Source organism: Simochromis diagramma, unplaced genomic scaffold, assembly GCF_900408965.1.
Source record: "Simochromis diagramma unplaced genomic scaffold, fSimDia1.1 OVJJ01000463.1, whole genome shotgun sequence".
Lineage (NCBI taxonomy): Eukaryota > Metazoa > Chordata > Actinopteri > Cichliformes > Cichlidae > Simochromis > Simochromis diagramma.
Window position 1 is genome coordinate 4,638,781 of NW_024386941.1, and position 18,395 is coordinate 4,657,175.

An 18,395-nucleotide genomic window follows, 5' to 3' on the forward strand; every position below is an offset into this window, starting at 1 on the left:
AGGGTCAATGAATGCCTGGACAATGCTGCAGAAACACCCCAACCCCCGTCTTCCACCCCGGTATGTTAGATGACTGGCCAATCAGCTGTCCCCAGAGGATTAAGCCACTCGGCACTGTAATTGCATTTGCTGACCTGATTGCTGACCCTATCGGATCCTGGGAAAATGACATTAACTGGTGGCCCTATCCTCTGACTGCAGAGTACTGTGAACAGGTAACTTTTGTCCTGTAGGTTGTACCTAACATTGAGTGGCTATAGTTTATCTTGAAGTCTTAACACCACCCATGTAGGTCTGCAGTTAAACTTGTTCAAGTGTGGGGACCTACCTCTGGGCCAGCGTGCCCCAGGCACCGTGCTTGTTGGTGAGGATGTTGACGATTTTCTGCTTTAACTGGTTGGCTGTTACATGGTCTCTGTGCTTAGCGGCGCAAATCAGGTGGTCACACATCTTCTCTTCCTCTTTTCTGTCAGCAGCATACTGAGCACAGTTTGACTAATTTCAGATTTAAGAAAAGAGAAGAAAGAAACAAAATGTGTTAATCTCATTCTGTATTTATATATTTAGGTACAGTATCTACCATCAAATTTAATGCTGGACATTGTTCTAATAGCATTTGAGAATGTCTTACTTGAATAAAGTCGGAATAATATATACACTCTAATGGAGCATTTGTCACTCTGAAGAATGTTATAGCTTCATTCAACACACTTGAGTGCATAAAGATATTAGTGGACAGCTGAGAGATATATTTCTACTCCCTTGGAGGAGGGCACTAAATCACTGCAAGCACATGAAGGCAGTCCATTGCCTAACTGTGGACAGATGAGGCTTCCTGTTAGGTAGCTTTGGATGGCGCTATTAGGGGAGAAGAATATAGCCTGTCAGGGTTTACAAAGCTACAATGCCATTATATCAATAAAATGTTTATGCTGTCCGCTGATATAGCAATGGGTTAAAATGTGAAGATTTGCAGTTATCTTCTAAAACAAACTGTAAGAATGTGTAAGAACATATTGTTTTATATAATTCAAATCATAAATATATAAAAAAAAAAATCTACTTGTCAGAATGTTTAAATAAAATACAATGTGTAAAATTTGCAGCTTTACTTGTAAACCTTTTTCCTGAAGTCAGCGCAACAGAAGCGCACCAGGTAGCTAAATGTAAACTAGAGGAGCACATGCGACTCTGTCTCACTAGGCCACCCTGAGGGGAACTCTTGCTAATATTCGCAATCTAATTTGCTAACAGAAGCTGGAAGTTAATTGAATTTCCTGCTTTAAAATTTGAATTCTGTCAGATATTATACTTCAACATATACCTCATAAAGCGGATAACTCAATCTCCGCCCGTCACCTCACATTACAACGTGACGCCGTGACAAATATCAAACATTATTTATCACTTAAAGCATATGACGCTTCTTCCTGACACCAACTTAATTGTAAAACTGTCTTATCTGCGTCCTGAATCTTCAATCTTGAAGAGTGGGTAATAAAGTAATGTCAGGCCTAGATGAAAAGTGTAGGCTGTCTGGAGTTGGCAGACAGAACGGATGGGGCCAGGTACACTTCCCCCTTCTCCTGACATTGCATATCTAACCGTCTCTTCCAGTTTATCTAGCGGGTCAAGGATCCTCAAGAACTGTATATCAAGCAGCTGTTTGAGGATGGCTGCTTCTCCCAGATAAGAAACTCATCACTACTCATATGTACAAGCTGTTAACAGAGCTGGCGGAAGTGTGTGTGTGTGGTTTTGTTCGATAGCAAACACACATTTTGATGTTGAACAGTCAGACTGGTAATACTTCATAACAACTGTTGTTGCGATAATCGCATGATTATAAAACTTTGTGAATAGTTTAAAAAATGCAGTACAGTGTATTTTTGGCTATTATAAAGTTGTAATGTTGCTGTTTTAAATATTTTTGTTTTAAAGTAAGCAGGTGGTGTTACAATTTAAAATCAGAAGACCAAAAACCTGAAAACTACGGTTTATGTCCTATTTAAATCTCAGTTTTGTTTTCTACTCTAGTCTATCTCACCATTACTGCGACCCCAACCCTGTGGGTATCGCCAAGATAGCCCAACAATATTTGAAACCCTCACTAATGAGGAATTAAACTTTTATTATGATACCAAATTAAACAAGTGTATTAATCAGATTTGTAATATCTACCAAACCATCCATCCACTTTTGTTGTCTAGTTCGGGGTAATATAGCACGGAGAATATTGTGCATTCTGATGATATCTGAGTTCAATGGTTATCATTTCTCACCTCTCTCAGCTATGATGTCAACACAATGCAAAAATAATTCATAAATCAAAGCTGCTCACTCTTTCACAACAGCAGTTAGCTCTGCATGTTTGATATGGTAGATATTTACACTGGATAACCTTCCATAAGAAACCCCAAAGGGATCTGTGTCTCCTCCTGGGATAAAACAGGAGATGTTTTTGCTTTTTAAATGAATGTGTAAACCACTACACAACTTGCAACTTTCTAGTACTTGCTTTCGCTTTATGAAATGCTTTAATTCTTTGTGGCAAACATTCAACACGATGTTGGAAACACTCCTCAGAGACAACGTTTGGTTGACTCTGTGGAATCCTTTAAAAAACAGTTAAAAACTTTACTGTTTAAACAAGCTTTCTGTTGACCAATGCTTTTTACATTTTTATATTTTTAATTTACATTTAAACTCTATATTGTGTATATTGTGCATTTTGCTATTTATCGTACTGTTTATTTTAATCTCTGTGTGCAGCGCTTTGTGACTACCTGTCTATGAAAAGCGCTTAATAAATAAACTTTACTTACTTACTTAAAGCCATATTGACATGTAGCATTACACAGTTGCAGCAGATTTTTTCCACTGCACATCCATGATTAAAATCTCCCTTCCCGCCACATTCCAAAGGTAAGCTACCATGACAATGAGCAGTGAACTCATTGTCATGGTCATAAAACAAACAGACATTTACAGCAAGCATATAGTCAGGTAGTGGTATTTAAGCAATGTTTAGTTGGAACTAAGGGGTCCAAGAAACTTTTGCCACACCATGACATCACACGCAGCCTGAACCATTCGCACAGGCAGGATAGATTGATGTGTAATTGAGGCCCTACCATTTAAATGTGGCAGCAAAAATTGAGACTCATCAGACCAGGCAATATTTTCCCAACCTTAAGTTGTCCAATTTTGGCAAATCTGCACAAACTGTATCCTCATTTTCATGTACTTCTGTACCAGTGTGGTCTTCTTCTGTTTTAAAGTTCAGTGTGTTGTGCATTCAGAGATGCTCTTCCGCGTACCTTGGCTATAAGGAGTGGTTATTTTAGTTATTGTTGTCACTAACAATCCCGCCATTTGTGCAAAATCACTTGCTTTTTTCCACAGTCTGATGTTCACTTTGAACTTCAGAAGGTTCTCTTGATTATGCATTTATAATTTCATTGAGTTGCTGCCATGTGATTGGCTGATTTGAATCAATGAGCAGTTGAACAGGTGTACTTAACAAATGGCCAGTGAGTCTAATTTATTGTAATTATAAACCTTCAAATAATAATTTGTTGTATTTGAAAAAATACTACTTACTTTCATAACATTTATTAGTGATTAGTGTTTTTATAAGGTCTTATTACTCCAGTGTGCACTTCTTTTATTATGCCACTTAAACCCTAGCGTTTCCTTTCATATCTCAAATGATGGTTTGATGGGTGTAGGCTAAATACAGACAAAGGGATTTTATCCCCCGAGTTAGTTGGCAAAAGCTCATATCAAAATCCTAAATTAATATTGCCGGGATCCCTTTGCCACCAATAATTAAATTTATATGAGTTGTAAGAGCGAGGATTTAATCCTCGTGAGGACACAGAGGGACACGATTACTGAGCATATAAAGTTGAATGCCTGTTTTATACTAATAGGATTTGTTTAGAGCTCATTAGCAGATTGTCAAAATCTATTCACAGCAGATGGTAAAACTGAAATTTGGTCAATTGAAATATTGAAATAGTGTATTTACTGTTGATTCAGTAAGCTGTGCAACTCTGGGCAGGCCTTTAATGCTTTCAGAAGCATAGTTTATACCTCAAACTCTGCATGTTTGTGCACGTCCTCTGCTCGCTGTCTGTTGAGGATGAATTCAGCCTCGTTGGCAACCCGGACTATGTGGTCCTTCATGGCATGGCAGAGCAACCTTTAATATTGCAAAGAAATTTAAAAACAGGAGAAAACATCAGGATTTTTAAAATTACTATGCATTTCAAAGACACTCCAAAGGAAAGCACAGTGTAAAGGTAAATTTAGCTTGTCAGGACTGTGTAACATTCTGCTTAGTGAGAGAGGAGACTGGTAAACAGAATCATTTGTCTGAGTTATGTTGCAAGGCTGCAGGTCAGTGACAGACCCCTCTGTAGCATTAAGGAGGGAATAGAGTGTCATTAGAGCACTGGAGCCTGTCTGCCACACTCCTGATTGACTGAGCATCCCTTCCCACTGACCAGAACATCAACCCAGAAACTGTATTGCTGACAAGCCTGGCGGTGGAAAGCTTCTCACATGGCTGAGTCTAGACACTCCGTGGTCTCCACCCACATTCACACATAGGTTCCAGTATCTTTAATAAGTGAAAACACCCTGGATATTGTGTGTAGATTACATGCCATTTTACACACCATTAGGCCAGCTTTGTTTTAATTAAAACACCCCTTGTTCCTCTTCAGTGCTTGATACAGATTGTAATTTTCCCTCCCATCCCAAGGAGAGGCAGTAATCCCAAGGCTGCATTCATCAGCTGCTCTCGCCTCTTTAGTTGTTGACAAGCACTCGTTAATAGACAGAAGTTCACTGTTCAAAGACAGAGGCTGACAACGCCAAGCTTTGTTTCGAAACCAAGAATAGATGAGAAAGCAAGTTGACAAGTGATATTTGGAGATGGAAAAAAGACATTTACGCGCTCCACCAGACTTTTTGTGGTATTATTTCATGCATAGAAAACACTAATCAATCACCATTCGCGCCATGACGGAGTGAGGGTGCTTAGCTGCTACAACAAATGCAACTAAAATTTCATTATGTCAAGAGGGGGGCCTGATTATCATTAACATTTCTACTTTCTTTCGCTACAACAAATGTCTTATCATCAGTCATTTCAACAGCATTAAAGTTAAAAGGTTGTTTTTTTATTTGTCTTGGTCCTTTGACTGCTTCCATGTGTGGATTGCACCTCCTGACAGTGCCTTTAGCAGAGGCGCCTCTCTCATCTCATGTTGGCATTCATTGACATACAACTCATGAAACAGTTATAAAAGTAGTAACACACCTTTCTTTCTCAATAGCTATTTAATATGATAATGTATGGTGCTAGAAGCAGCAATAACTTAATGAATGCTCTCTTTGTTTTCACGAGGGGAGGATAAATGGCCTCTAAAGTGGATGTCGGATCTGATTGTGGAATAAGCTTAAATAAAATATCCACCTAATCAGAGCATTGTTAGCCTGCCTGTTAATGGCTTGGAATTCAAACGGCTGCATTATGAAACATAGCTGAATGTTCTGTTGCACATACAACAAATACAATCTCTATGTCAGCCACGCCTTGTAAGGCAAACAGATTTACCAGACTACAGCTACATATACGTCTGTCTAGTTAAGCAGAATAGGTGCACAGAGATTTGAGTAAAACTGGAACATTATGTGTCTGTCAGCAGCACCCTGGACAGCGCCGTGTGGCCCTACTGACTGAAGCTCTTTGTTCCCGAGCCAGCGGGGGACTCAGAAGCCTGGCTGGGCTCAGGCTTGAACCTGGGCATCGAGGAGGCCTGGCCAGATGGGTCAGCAGATGGGCAAGGAGGCTGAGCCGCCCCTGATCTGCTCGACAGAAAACACAGTCTGGCCACACCCAGGGAGGAAGAGGGAGGAATCAAGAAAAACACAGCAAAAAAGACAGAGGGACAAAATACAAGAGGAGGACCCGAGACTCTTATGTTATCCTCTCACAACAATCTTATTTACTTTTACCTCCAACAGAGCAGCCAAGAGGAGCAAGAGGTTTATGGGCAATCTAGTAAAAAACAGGGGGATTAGTAACTCAGTGTCTGGCCTTGTTGTTTAATCTTATGTATATTAATAAACTGATACTTTACCTCCCTTCATTAATTAGCTCAATGAATGCCAGTCCAGCATTCTTTTGAATCGAGTTCTGCCACTCCTGAAGAGAAAGAAAAAATATTTATTACTCACACAAGGACTGCCCGTGCATCTAAATTACCATAAAGCTAACAGAATAATACAAAGAACACATCAGAAATCTTTGCAAAGCACATCAAAAGTTAAAACAGACTTTGCATCCAATATGCAACAAGATCATTCGGAAAAGAGTGACAAGAATCACATTTCGTCATGAAAATTTTATATTTGAAACTGCAATTTAGATACAGTTTCATAGCTTGTAATTCAAGTACGTAAAAAAAGCATTTCGTTGATATATCCTTTGAGGAAAAAAAATAAAGTGATAGCTATAAAAAGCTGAAATTCTGCACCACATGTAAGACCATCCTTTCTTCCTCTGTGAAAAGATCTGTAAACACAGGAGAGATGTAATTGTGGGATGAAACTGTATCCTCTCGCTTAAATACAGCCATTTCCTCCGTCCCTTACAGTGACAGATTACTGAGCGGGCTCACTGAGCCCTGCAGTGAGTGCCTGGAAGGAATCCGAGTCCTGGGCCAGAGTGCCAGCACTTGCTGTCTCACAACATGCTCTGGAAATGATTAAAAAGCAGTTTGAGCGCGCGCCTTTCACTGTGGGAAATTCAGCTCTCCTGTAACCTTACTGAGGTGCAAATGGAAGAGAAAATAGAGAAGGCCACAGTTCAAAGAAAAAGGGGAAACAGAAGAAAAATGAAAGGAGAAAGGGTTTTAGTTCTAAGGGCAAATAATGTACATATAACTTAAGGCTATTCACATATATAAAGGAACCTTTGAACATTTTTTACTGAAAAAGCATTAAATATAACTGCTATTCCCAACTGAAAGACTATATGGTGGTATATAATCTACATGCAGAAAAGAGGTACACACTGCTTGTTCCCTGTGAGTGTCTGGATAAGATAAACAGCATTTGTTTAGTATAGTACTAAAATAACTGACATTGACATTATTATGTATGGGTACGTGTTTTTGTACATAGTTGTTGTGACTGACACATACTGGTTCGCGCACGAGTGCACAGTCTGACCCTACGATGCGTTAAGTCAGGGAGATGGTGCTGACAAACTGCTGAGCATCTGGTCTCCAAATGTTCCCCCTGACCCCTTTCCTGTGCTACAGTATCTGCCTGGAATAGGCTGTTGTTGATTTGGAAAGGGATCATGTACAGCCAGACTTCCAAGGTTCCACTCGCACCATGCTCACGTGACAAAAATAAATACGGAAATCAAGGCAGATGTGACACTTGGGCAACACCGGGAAAGTGGCAGCAGGTCAGAGGAGGTAAAGCATGAACTAGTCAAATATGCTATCTTGTCTGAGGTATGCTTGTTGACAGCTGAGATAGCACTTCAGAGACTCTCTTTTTTCTTTTTCTTTTTCTTTTTTTTTTTAGCTGGAGTGCACAACTCCCAGAGGAGGCTGCCTTTGATTGCAGAGATTTAAAAAATCCTCTGCAGCCCATTTGAAGGAAATTAGGCTCGACGTGCAGCTCCTTAAAAAGAGATGTAATTCTTGATGTAAATGCAGACCATGACCACAGTGCAGCACCTCTGGCTATGTAAAGTTTGTTTAGTAGTTTCGCCAAGAAAAACGAAATTTTAAAGATGCACCAATAGTTTGGCCTTTTGGACATGTCTGGTTACAATTAAAAAATAAAAAAAGCTTGACAAATTTTTTTCTCATTATTATTAGCTCATAATTACATATCAAGCAGGCATATCCAGGATTACTATTCTCTTAGTAATATCCGAGCAGAACTAAAGTCCTATAGTGACTTGCTTATAGCTGAGTTTAGTTTCCACACACTAAAACTCATTTACACTGTATTTGATATGATATAAACTTCATTTAGCTATTTGGGGGAAAAATGCTTCAGTTGGAAAAAAACGATGACAATAGTAGTCTACTGTATACTTTGCTACAAGTGGCTAAAAAGTGCCATAATACTAAAGAGCAGGTGAGTTTGTTGAAACACAAACGATACTAAGAAGTGTTTGATGCTCACTTGGGGAAATACTGGAATTCTCCATTGTATCTTTGAAAATCCTACCACCTAAAATCCCACAACTCCTGTCCCAGTGAACAGCTTGATGGCCTTGAGAGGCATCTCTCTCTTCCCACTTTCATCTTCCTGAAATTCAGCAGGGCACTAAGTATTTGTGGTGTTTCAATCCAACCTGTCAGTATGCGGGAGCCTTTGCTTTTATCTACTCTGCTTTGCTCAGTTGTACTCTCCACATCTGGAGGCCTTCCATCACTAAATCTCTGTGGCTCCACTCTAGACCCCCCCCTGTATGTTTAAGCTGTTACAAGAAACAGAGCTGCTTGACCCTTTCATTCAGCTGCCCAGACTGAGGAGAGACACATAGTGTCTGCAGCCATGGCCAGCAACATAATGATTGCTGTGATTAGTATGCATAAATAAGAAAAGGCAGATCATTAGCACTAATTTATTCATAAAAGTGACAGGTCACAAAACAGAGAGGGACTAAAGGTCATCTAAGTGCCCTCCTTGCTGTCTTAAAACATTAATGTTAAAGTATGTGAGGGGGCATGTCAAAGATGGCATTTTATTGTGATGAAAGCTCACCCTGCATCTGACAAGACTCGCTGTGCTTTCTAAAATCAGCTGAGATTCAATATGTGCTACCAAAGACATTAATTATGAGCTCTTTGCACTGCAGTTATTAATCAGATTAAGGATTGTCTCTGCTGCTTCTGACAGCTGGTCAGCACATATGAGCTTGGTTCCCTGAAAAAAGTAATGAAGAACACACTGCTAATTATCTATTTTTACATCAGTTAATTATACCAGCTGGTAACAAAAGTGGAGTATATACATAGAGAGAGTGTATTATAAGGATGAAGAGCAATTGTTCATCTTTATCTGAACAGTTTTAGAAGGACACCAAACCATACAATCTAGTTTCAAGGCCTTGCTGTCTGATCGATATCTCAGCCTGGGTTTCAGCCCGCGAGCCCCTAATGGCAGGAACCTCTGGAGCTGCAGTAATGCTATCTGTGTAATGGGGGGTGGACTCAGACCCTTAACAGCATGCTGATGCTCTCATCTGCAATAAATCCTAAAGCTGGAAAATGCAACTTCCCACAGACAGAAAAGCAGCACAAAAAGGAGCCCATCAAAAACCAACAAAAGAGCAACAATAACTCAAAACTGGCTCCCCCATTTACGTACATTTTTTGGTGGAAAGCCCCTGAATAATGGCCTCCATATAACAGAGGCACAGCTCCCTGCCGAAGAGCCCTTTGGACTATGGATACCATGGAGCACACTTCGTGGCAATCCACCTCCTCAAGACTTTGGCCCAGCAGTCTGGATCCACAGAGGCACCAAGTAATGGCTTCCTTATGGGCTCCCGACGCAAGACTGATGGGCTGACAGAAGGTATGTTAAATGTCTCCTGTTCTAACTGCTACATCAGGGCTCTGACCTTCCCTAAAACATGGGCTTAACAAGAGATTCAGAGGGTCAGCTCAAAGGTGATCAGTCACTTGCAGGGTTGGCATGAGGTGGAGCTCATTCTCTAAAGGAGAGCTTGGTAATAAAGCTCTAGGGCGTAGTGAGAAAGTCGGTAGATTCTCAGAGATCAGTGTGTGTCTGTACCATCCGTTTGGACAATTAGCTTAAAGAGGGAAGAGATTAAATAACTTGCTGTCTAACATGAGCCCTCAAAACTGAAGCAAGTCTTAACCATAAATGTGTATACTTTCAAAATATCCACAACTTGGACTGGATAAAGGGTATATCTAATGTGCATGTCTCTGTTTAAAATACATCTTTCAAAGTAAGAGGTGAGTGAACTAGGTTATAGCAATGACCATGTCTAATTTGCCAGTACAGAGTGTCAGCTTATATTGATCTGCAAAGGTTGAAACCAGATCCTTGCACGTCTCCACAGAGTGTTGGCAGAGAGTATGTTATCAAGTGAAGCAGAGTATAGAACGGCCTATTAGACATGAAAAAGAATGGCAGATAGAAAAAGACAAAGAGAGCCTGGGAAGATGAAAACTGTGAAAAAGATGAGAAAGAAAATGCTCACCTGAGAACAAAGGAGCATGACGAGCTCCACCACTGAGGTACTTGACTTCATACACACTAGACCTTTGGAGATAAAGCAGATGAAAAGAAGAGACATTAATCTTGCATGTTAAAGAACATAAGCATACAACTGTTGGTATGATAAGGTGTAATCATTTGGGCAAACAAGATAATATATAAAAAAAGAAAAACGCATAGAGCACAACACCGACATACAGTACTCGACTTGTGCAAAGCTACTGTATATAGCCTCTTTTAACATTTTTGCCAACCCTCCCCAAATTGTGTTCCCAATTTGCCTGTCATAAAATTGTAAAGGAGAAAAAAACGACAGAACAAAAAAAATACATCTGCAACACATTTACATACGAGCACTCCAACCCCCACACACGCACATCCTTCACATCCTTCACACATGCCACACGCTCACAGAAGACATTCACAGCTTCTTCCCACATCTCCATTCGGTAGACGGTGAGCCGCTGAAGCAGACAACTCTCTAATGAAACATGGGCAGGTGTGAAAAGCTCATTTGTAGAAACAATGGCTGCAACTGGTCTCGTATTCTGCACCTCCAGCCCTTCTGCTGCACTCGGCGAGAACCATTAAAGGTGCAATCATTAATAAAGCAAAGAAAGGAACTCTATAGTACTCATTATAGGCAGGCAGAGTAAAAACACCTATGCCCCGTGGGTGTTGTTGTTTCATGGATGATGGGGTATCCACCAAAGAAGATTTCTAGGAACTTTAAGTTTTTCACAGTACAAATACTTAAAAACAAAATAGTATTTATGTAGTTGTAATGATGGCTTATTTGATAAAAATTATTAATAGCAAAATAGTTTTGCATTATACATAAAAGCAGAGTTATCTTTGATATTATTCAGTTTTATAAAGTATGCAAAAAACACCTGGAGACACGGGTATAAAGAATAGCCTAATTATACAGAATAGCTTAATGAGAAATGCACGAGTGTCTGCTGTAATAGCACAGAAAACAATAAATAAAACAATCACATGTGTGTCCAAGGTACAATTTGCTGTCCACATGTAAACACAGCAGCAGACCTACCTCCAAAAGTCCAAACACTAAAACTGCAGTAACATTTACATTGGTTGACATGCCTGTTAAGTATGGGCACTGTTTGATAACAATGAAATATACTGATAATATTAATGCACTTGTGTATTTGTAAACTATGATATGTAAACATAACATATTAATATATTTTATAAATATGAATTTAATTCTAATTACATGACGTTTCCCTTCATGGCTTTTTATTTATTATTATTATTATTTTCTATTTATGTTTTATTATTTTCTGTAATATATATAGCATATGAGTTGGATGCTTATATTAGACATGTGCAATGGGCTCAGGCCTCAGTCTGCTCTAAATGTTCTTCTTCAGGCAGGTTTTTTTTCTTCTTTTTGCTGTTTTTTTTTTATATCTTGGCTCTGTGTGATGTCAGTGCAGTAGTTATCCCTAATATAAACATCTCAGCCACACAGCTCTGGCTCTAAGCTTCTGTTTGCATGAAACAGCCAATCAGAAAAAAGCAAAGGGAGAGGAGCTAAAACTGATTTTTTTAATAAAATAATGAACAGAGGGGCTGCAAAAAGACCTGAGAGCACTGAGATTAATAAGGATTATTTTGAACTTTGAATTTGAATTGTACAAGGGTGGAAAGCCAGGAACGAGCATAAATGGTCCCCTTTAAAGGTCAGCTAGACAAAATTCAGCGGAAATGGTGTTACTTGTGTGATTAAATGGTATAATCTAACACAGAATGCAAAATATTCAAACCCTGGATGGATGGATCTTTTGGTCACTGATTCTCTATTGAGTTCTATTCATGAGCAGAGACTGTCCAAGGGAACATATTGTAAATACTCTAAGAGGATGTGACCCTTCTCTTGTACACAGAGTGCCACAGTTGACCTCTTGTTATAGCAGTGACACGCAAAGCCATAAGTCAGTCCGAACTGACACAGTAGTCAGGTGGCAAACTGACCCTGGCCTTGTGCTGGTAGACAAACTAAATGCATTCTATTTAAACATGGCCTGCCAGTCCTTTCCTGTAAACAGGGCAGGGTTAAGGCATGGGTGAATGTGGCATTGTGGGGTGATGTGCCGGCAAGCTGGGCCACTCAGGGGACAGCAAGGAGCAGGCGGCAGGCATCACAACAGCGGCAGTGTTCGCGCACAGCTCTTACCCAACAACTCCAAGTGTAAAGCTCAGGGTGCACACAACATAATTGCTGCAGTGACCACATGTCTGCAAAGGGGGTGAAGGAATAGAGTGAGGCAAAGGGGCACACGGGGCACAGGAGGGCTTGACCCCGAGCAATCTAAGGAGTGATGGATGACTGGTAATTACTGGTAAATGGAGCGCCTTTGCACTACAGCACAGTATTTCAACTGCGGGCCTGGGAAGGGTTGGGAAGAAAAGTAGATGACGAAAAGAGACGAAGCAAAATCAGTCATGAACAGACTGAAACTAAGATGGGCTGAAGTGGCTTGATAAACTTCCATATAATATAGGTGTCCAAGAGCAAGTGTTGATTCTGTGTATTTGCAGTGTTTTGACTGGTAAACCTGCTCTAATCCCTGTCAGAGTTCACATTTCACAGACCCAGACAGGGTTAAACATGTCTAGAGTGCTGAGGCCCGAGCTGTCTATCTATGACCTTGTTTGTGGGGTTACAGTCTGCAGCCTGAGATCAGCTCTGGTTTGTCAGCTTGGTCAGTCTGCTGACAGACTTTGAGTGAAAGGGTAACAGACATATTCACACTTGTCAAGGCTTTGCTACCTGATTTTTCATTCCTTTCTCCTGACACTGAGTGAGTAGACCAAGCCACATGTGCATAGCATACTCACATTTCTATTTACTTATGTATATATGTATGATATACGGCTGACTTGGAGGAAACCATGCTTGTTTGTGGAACTTAACTGGTTGGAATGGAAACATTTTTAAAAAGGAGTCCGTAATACCTCAAATGTCCTTTTCATGAGCGCAGAAAAGTACTTAATGCATCATTTCACCATTCATTTCGACAAGACTAGTTAAATCAAATAAATAAGACCCTTCTTATCATTAAACATGTCAAAGCTGATTATTTTTAAAAGCTTAAATTAGATGCCACTAACAGATGCTAATAAAAAGATCCATAAAATTTCAGATCCAACACTGCAAAACAACAAAAACCCTAACTAAATGCAATGTTATTCAAAACATTAAAATATTGGAAATGCATTTTTTAAATCAACTGGTTGTGTAAACAGTTAATGAATAAAGTATGCCCCTGGAGAAAAGTGGACAATGGTGGTCAGTAAATGTGGGTCAAAGTATTTCTCTAGCAGGGCTTAAATAACAGTCACAAGAGTGCGTTCTGGCAGCATACTGTCATTCTCTGCAAAGACCTTTTCCACCAGTGTCGGTTAGGTTACCAGCAAAAGAAAAGACTTTTGCAATCCGCATTCAGAGAAAGCATTTTGGGTGCAAGTCGAGAGAGCGGAGACCACCCGCGTATGTTTTGGACTACACACAAACAGACAAACATTTGCAAACACACACAGTCTCACTCATGCGCGTGCTGACTGCGGTGGCCCTGTTTTCTTGTGAATACAAGCCAAAACAAGCCTGGGGAATAGAGTGGTAGTGCACACACATGTAGGCATAGAGCCCTGAGGTTAGGCACAAGTAGCACTGTGAGAGGCTGCCAACCTGAGGCTTGAAGAAGGGACTGGAAAGCTTCACGCAGCCACCAGGAAATAGAGTGGAGTGCAGCAAAGAGATTTCACACTTCTGCAAACACTATGCACAACCAAACCAGTCAGTGCAGCTCTATTTGTAAAGTGACTGCTGTAATACCGTTTTAAAATAAAATAATAATTGCCATTAAACCTCGTGGCTGCACAGAGGCACGTCTAGGTCAAACATTCAAGAGTACATTTTAATAGCAACGAAAATGACTACGGTAATACAGAAACATTTAAGCACTTATACTTCATTGTAATAAAAATGTGCGTGCATATAGATTTTACTGTGCACAAAAAGGTTAAAGCTTATGTAAACACTTTACCCTGAAATTAAAAAAGAAAAGATTTCAAAATCCCTTCTAGTACAATGTGAGTTGGAAAGAGTGAGTTGGAAATTTCATCTTATTTTGGCACTAAAAATAATGCAATGAGGTGGCAAAGGCTACCAACATTTAGTTCAAAATGAGATTGGTTTGACAGTGAAATGCTGATGGTTACAAAAACATCTAGGAACAATATGTGGAAAGAATTTGAGAAAAGAATCATGAAGAAAACAAACACACACATGCCACAAGATGAATGAAAGGGAAAACAAATTTAATCAGACCCCCAGCTTGTGTGCAATATCGCAACTCTCCTGTCAATGTCTACTGCATCCAAAGTTTGGCAGCCGGTGGGGTGACTGGGACAAAAATGTTAACAGAGCACTAAGAATAAAATGCGCCATACAACATCTGTACCTTCTATGAGCAACTCTTGTCCATGGCTGCCCAGCAGGGTGCGAGACAGAAAAGGCGCAAAGTCCACAAAGATCTCTCTCAGCAGGGGTGCGACTTTCTCCAAGGCCCTTTCTAGCTTTGTAGTAATGCTGTCAGAGAGCACATCAAAGTAGAAGTCAGAAAAAGAAATTAGACACCTGAATTTCAAAAAGGAAACTTGAAAGAGGTCATTCTTTTTGCTACACTATCAAGGAGCAATAAAAAAAAAAGGAGCAGTGAGAGCCCCACAGTTCACCCGGTGTGCACAGCTAACAGCAGTTAGTGTGTAGTCAGACTGTCAGAGTCAGACTGGTGGGTGCAAGAGGTAACCAGCACATTTCAGAGGATGCAAACTAAGCCAGATATCAATGAGATTGTGGCTGCTATCAGCAGAGATGTCAGTGAGTGAAGATTTAATGTTATTAAGAGCCATGTGAACTCACATCTCACTAGCTGTTTGCATTCTTTGTTGTGATATGTTACCAGAGTTGCACTTGAGATCACAGTTGTTCACTGCAGAGGAAGTTCCACATCTTTTAGACAATCACTCCATGCCTCTGGCTGACATTATCTAAGAACCTCGGAAAAACTGTGAGCTGGAGTCATGCAGCCATACAAACGGAGACGGTGTACAAGTAGAGATACAGTATATCTCCTATGTGTACACACACACACACACACACACACACACACACACACACACACACACAGAGATAAAAAAGGACAACACGAAGAGAGCTGAAGCTTGTTTTCCCAGCTAAGATGGACAGAAAGCTGCAGAATACAGAAAAACAGAAAGAGAAGAGGGACGGTTTATGTGTAGTGGAAACCCGCTTCAAGAAACCTGGGAAAACATATTCAGAGAGATGACACACTAGCATAAAGTGCAGGATGCAGGAAGTCTAGGTAGCTAGCATAGATGTCCTTGCCTAAGACACTGTCCTGCACCTCTGGAGGCTGTCTTTAATCCTGTCAGGGAGCTAAAGGGTTTGAGCTCAGGAGGTGTCAGCTTCTGACGTAGTGGATTCTGGTCTACTTCACAAAAGGCACTGAAATAGAGAGAAAAAAAATAAAGAAACCACAGGCAATCCTTCCTTCATGATGCTTTGGAACTTAGAAGTTGGGATCATGAAGTCATTATATTATAATAAAGAACTATGGTAATAATCAGATTTCTTTGTTGATTTCAGTAGACCGAAGCAGTCTATTCAGCTCGGCTGTGATCTCAAATATAACACAGGCATCAGTAGGTTCTGTGGTGAGATAGTACCATCATTGACTTCACAGTTACGCTAAGTGATGTCGGTTACTGCTGCCATGGCAACTGAATCTCTATTCCTGTGGCAGAAAACACTGAGGCAGAGCAAGAGAGGAGAGCGAGACTCTGGAGAAAGACCTCGGCTCTCAGCAGTCGGTGGGAGAGTAGATCTAAGGATGTCTGTCACAAACTATTAGAGCGACGGGAGAAGATGAGTCAAGGTCACAGCCAGCTGTACTCAAGGTAATACACATGCACATAAATTAGGACAAACTTTGCCACAGTGTTAACATAAAACCCCTTTTTTTGGTTTATATATATATATATATATATATATATATATATATATATATATATATATAAAATAAATAAAAACATGCATGCAGAAAACTATAGAAAATCTTGATTTAGCACTTTGAGGAAACTTTAAGGAAAGAAACACAATGTAGAAAAATCTACTTTCGGGTAGATTTTATACAGAAGTGACACAGTTTGACTAAATGGAAGAACTGTGTTGTACCTCATGTTTTCTACTGTGTCCTCAGGCATGGGGGCCACTGTCTGCACGGCCGGCAGATTCTTACTCGTGGCTCCATTGACAAAACTGGAGGAAGAGGAGGTAGAAGCAGCTGCGTCAGTGGCTCCTGCGGGAGGAATAACAGAAGCGAATCACATTAATGCAAGGCAAAAATAATTTCAGATTTATACAGATGGCTGACAAATTAAAGGAAAGACGTCCATTAGGCATCTTATTATGATGTTAAGCCTCTAAGTGCTGCAAAAGCACGCTACGGCACTTGCTTTTGATGATGGTGGTGGTGGTGTGTAACTCATTGGTGCACTTTCTGCCATATGTGTTCAACTGGGTCAAAATATGGTAAGTGTGAAAGCCATCACACATGGCTTGCATAATTTCTGCACTGATCAAACCATTCAGTGGCCCCCTAATGGCCTTTGAATGCAGGCATTGTCACAGTGGAAGAATACCACTTTGAATCAGGATATAAAATTTCATCTCAGCATAAAGGTGACCACCAAACAACTTTGCACTGATTTTTAGTGACCCCTCCCACTAAGTGAACAAGTGGATACAAGAAAACGCAATGCTATGTCTTATTGTGTTTTAACTATCCTTGTCAAGTACCAAGCAGAAATATTTAGGTAACTAAAAATAGACAGTAAAATGTGGTCAATTCAAAGCATTTAAATACTACCACAAGATTTGTTGAAGAAAGAAGCAACGCCTTATTCAAAACCATTGTCTATCTTCAGGGAAATTCCATTAAAGTTACATCCAGTGCTGGTAAATGTTTTTAATGGCACACAGATTGAAATGACTGAAAGAAAATGAAGGAAGGATGGGAGGTTATAAAAAGCAGCCACAATCTGGCCCCTGACAGTAGACTTCAGCCCAAATTTCAACCAAGAAGAACAAATTATGCACTTTAACTAAATCCAAGTGCAACTCAGCTGGTTCAAACTTGTGCCAGCAGGGACACATGGAACTGTTTTGTTTAGTAAAATGACAAAGATGAAGAATCAACCAACATATCGAACATATCGGAAAAGCTTTAAACAAGCCAATAAATTTGGATACTGTGACAACTGTAATTTAAAGGTGAAACCTGAGCCAGAGCTTCTTGGCAGCATAGTCGCAAATATAAAATCATTCTGACTGTCCTTTTGAGAGGTCAGACCAGTGAGAATGATATCATGTGGTCTGGGTGAGAGTCTGTGGATTTAGCTGAAAGCACACTTTCACTTGGGTACATTTCTCAAATTCCTTCACAAGGCCTCAGAGAGGAGAATGATTTGTATTACCATTATTCTTATTATTGTTATTAATAATAATAATAATAATAATATAACACACTAAAAGGTGTTTGAAATCCTAATGCTTCTTTGTGTTAAGTGGGGTATTTCAAAAGCCAGAGTACACTGGCCCTGAGGTGAATCCTGCTCAATGCAGCACAGCCTCGGGAGAAGCAATGTGACAGCAAGGGAGGAGAGGCCATGTAGTCAGTCAGATCAGAAGCCATGCGCCATAAAAAGTCAGGGTATGCAAATTCACTTTTGGCAAAAAAAAAAAAAAGATTTGTTTTGCTGTACAGTTGAAGCAGATTAAAATTAGGGTGGTGTCTAGACAAATCCTGGTGGCTAAACAGCCATTTTCACTCTCAGAAGCACAGGGCTGCTTTGGGGAGTCAAAAAAGGTAAAGAGTGCCATCTAGTGATAGCAACAACCACCTGCAAGGACATCCAGGATCACATGATCATACACAGTAAAAACACTTTGTTCTATTCCTAGAATAGCATCATTTAACGAA

General features: G+C 40.1%; 1 protein-coding gene across 8 annotated transcripts in view; it reads right to left on the reverse strand.

Annotated features, from left to right (window-relative positions):
• The window catches only part of nbeab (neurobeachin b), a 200,273-nt gene that overhangs the window by 87,642 nt on the left and 94,236 nt on the right, over positions 1-18,395 (reverse strand). For 5 of the 8 annotated variants that reach the window (XM_040037703.1, XM_040037696.1, XM_040037698.1 and 2 more), the window contains 7 exons: positions 16,589-16,712; positions 15,740-15,859; positions 14,793-14,920; positions 10,283-10,344; positions 6,156-6,220; positions 4,099-4,207; positions 329-495 (listed from right to left, as the gene is read on the reverse strand). In XM_040037703.1, the coding sequence (XP_039893637.1) occupies positions 329-495; positions 4,099-4,207; positions 6,156-6,220; positions 10,283-10,344; positions 14,793-14,920; positions 15,740-15,859; positions 16,589-16,712 (775 nt within the window). The remainder of the gene's footprint in view (positions 1-328; positions 496-4,098; positions 4,208-6,155; positions 6,221-10,282; positions 10,345-14,792; positions 14,921-15,739; positions 15,860-16,588; positions 16,713-18,395) is intronic. The other 3 variants (XM_040037702.1, XM_040037701.1, XM_040037699.1) reach the window with 1 other exon arrangement.